This window comes from Nicotiana sylvestris, chromosome 11 (assembly GCF_000393655.2).
Source record: "Nicotiana sylvestris chromosome 11, ASM39365v2, whole genome shotgun sequence".
In the NCBI taxonomy this organism is placed as follows: domain Eukaryota; kingdom Viridiplantae; phylum Streptophyta; class Magnoliopsida; order Solanales; family Solanaceae; genus Nicotiana; species Nicotiana sylvestris.
Genome location: NC_091067.1, coordinates 45641669 through 45644702, shown reverse-complemented (window position 1 = coordinate 45644702; position 3034 = coordinate 45641669). Strand labels below are relative to the sequence as shown.

Genomic DNA, 3034 nt, shown 5'->3' with positions numbered 1-3034 from the left:
ATGAGATTTGAGGTGTGGTACCTCGGTTGTGATTCTTGTTGTATATTCCATGATAAAAAGGCTTGTTGGTTTAACAATTTTTGCTATCTCTTCATTTGCTTTACTTGTAATTGTCCATATTTGATTACTTGTTGTTTTTACCGTATGTTCATTCCTTGTTGTCTTATTGCCCTAAATTCCGTTGTTAGTTTACATTATTGTATTGTTTGTTGTCATTCACTTCCTCGCCTTCTGTCATTAGAATATATTATATTTTGTTCAGTTTTCTTGTCCTAGTAGGTGTCTCGACCTGGAATTGTCACTACTCTGCCGAGGTTAGGCTTCATACTACTGGGTACCATTGTGGTATACTCATGATACGTTTCTACATATTTTTTTGTGCAGACCCAGGTACATCCGCTCATGTCGGATGCCAGTGATTGATTAACTGTTTCCGGAGACTTCAAGGTACACTTGCTCGATGTTCGCAGGCCTCGAAGTCACCTTTTGCTTTTAGATGTTTTACTATTTCTTTTTTGTTCAAAACAGTACTATACTTTGAGATTTTTAGTGCACTCTCTTTAGAGCTTATGACTCAGTTCCACCGGTTTTTGGGAGTTTGTAACTGATGCTCCGTTTTGGAGTTATTATGAGCTTTATCGGTTTATTTTATTATCTTAGTTTGTTATTACAGTTAAACTATCAATGTATGTAGGGTTACCTAGTCTTAGAGACTATGTGCCATCACGACATCGTAAGGTGGGAATTTGGGATCGTGATAGTACCGATCTTGTATTGTTACTATTAATGGTTTTGATACCATAGTTGATCTCTTGTTGTTGGATATGGTAGATTTTGAGTTTATTCTTAGTATGAATTGGTTGTCCTCATATCATGTTATCTCGAATTATCATGCCAAGACTGTAAATTTAGCTATGCCAAGGTTGCTTAGACTAGAGTGGAGATGGACCCTTGGCTACTCTACAAGTAGGTTGATTTCATTTATGAAGGCTCGACTCATGGTTGAGAAGAAGCGTTTAGCATATTGGCTTACATTGGGATTTTAGTGCAGAGGTTCCTTCTATGGATTTAGTACCAATAGTGAGAGAACTTTTAGAGGTGTTTCCTGCAGATCTATCAGACATACCACCTGATAGGGATATTGATTTTTTGTATTGATTTGGTTCTAGACACTCAGCCTATTCATATTATTCCATACCATATGGCTCGAGATGAGTTGAAGGAATTGAAGGAGCAGTTGCATGATTTGCTTGATAAGGGGGTCATTAGACCGAGTGTTTCCCCTTGGGGTGACCTGGTGTTATTAGTAAAGAAGTATTCTTCTATGAGGATGTGCGTTGAGTATCAATAGTTGAACAAGGTTACAACAACAACAATAACAACCCAGTAAAATCTCTCTAATGAGGTCTGGGGAGGGCAGTGTGTACGCAGACCTTACCCGTACCCCAAAGGAGTAGAGAGGCTATTTCCGAAAGACCCTCGGCTTAAGAAAATAAAAAAAGGAGACAATATTAGTATCACCACAGAAATTATAGGAAAAATAGGAACAACATGAAATCCAGAAGAAAGATGCAAAGCAAAAGCCATAGCTAGTAAATAGGTCCTGCACTGAAAAGTGAAATAGTAAGACACAACATTGTCACTAACTATCTTAGACAAAAACCCTACCATACTTGTCTCACAATGGTACGAAGTAAGGAAAGACTCAACTATTTCCTAACCTACAACCCTAATACTCGACCTCCACATCTTACTATCAAGTGTCATGCCCTCAGAAATCTGAAGCCTCGCCATATTCTGCCTGATCACCTCTCCCCAATACTTCTTAGGCCACCCTCTACCTCATCTCGTTCCCTGCACAACCAGCTGATCACATCTCCTTACCGGTGCATCTGGGCTTTTCCTCTAAACATGCCTGAACCATTTGAGCCTCACTTCCTGTATCTTGTCATCAATGGGAGCCACATACACCTTCTCCCAAATATCGTCATTCCTAATCTTATCCATCCTAGTATGCCCGCACATCCACCTCAACATCCTCATTTCTGCTACTTTCATCTTCTGGATATGTGAGTTCTTTACAGGCCAACACTCAGCCCCATACATCATGGCCGGTCTAACCACCGCTTTATAGAACTTACCTTTGAGTATCGGTGGAACTCTCTTATCATACAGGACTCCAAATGCTAACCTCCACTTTATCCATCCTACCCCAATATGGTGTGTGACATCCTCGTCGATCTCCCATCCCCCCTGAATAACCGACCCAAGGTACTTAAAGCTGCATCTACTTAGGATGACCTGTGATTCAAGCCTCACATCCACATCCACTTCCCCTGGCTCAGTGCTGAACTTACACTCCAGGTATTCCATCTTCGTCCTGCTCAACTTGAAACCCTTAGACTCAAGAGCCTATCTCCAAACCTCCAGCCTCTCATTAACACCGGCTCGCGACTCATTAGTCAGAACTATGTCATCGGCAAATAGCATGCACCATGGCACCTCCCTTTGAATATGGTGTGTTAACGCGTCCATCACTAGGGCGAACAAGAACGGACTGAGCGCAAAACCTTGGTGTAACCCCATTTCAACCGAAAAATGATCTGAGTCGCCTCCTACTATCCTAACCTGAGTCTTTGCCCTAGCATACATGTCCTTAATCGACATAATGTAAGGAACCGACATACCTTTTGCCTCCAAGCATCTCCAAAGAACTTCTCTAGGAACCTTGTCATACGTTTTCTCTAGGTCAATAAACACCATGTGCATATCCTTCTTCCTCTCTCTCTGTACAGTTCCACCAACCGCCTAACAAGGTGTATAGCTTTTGTAGTAGAACGACCCGACATAAACTCAAGCTAGTTATCGGATACAGACACTGTTATCGTCACCCTCGCTTCAATCGCCATCTCCCACACTTTCATGGTATGACTCAGTAATTTGATACACCTATAATTGTTACAACTCTGGATATCACCTTTGTTCTTATACAATGGAACTACCGTACTCCACCTGCACTCATCCAGAATCCTCT

The 3034-nt window shown here is 41.4% G+C and overlaps 1 protein-coding gene across 1 annotated transcript; it reads right to left on the bottom strand.

Moving 5' to 3' along the window:
• Positions 1 to 2412: 2412 nt before the first annotated feature.
• LOC138880999 (secreted RxLR effector protein 78-like) lies at positions 2413 to 2763 on the bottom strand. The gene has a single exon (XM_070161186.1). It carries the CDS (start codon positions 2761 to 2763, stop codon positions 2413 to 2415), a length of 351 nt encoding a protein of 116 aa, XP_070017287.1.
• Positions 2764 to 3034: the final 271 nt, after the last annotated feature.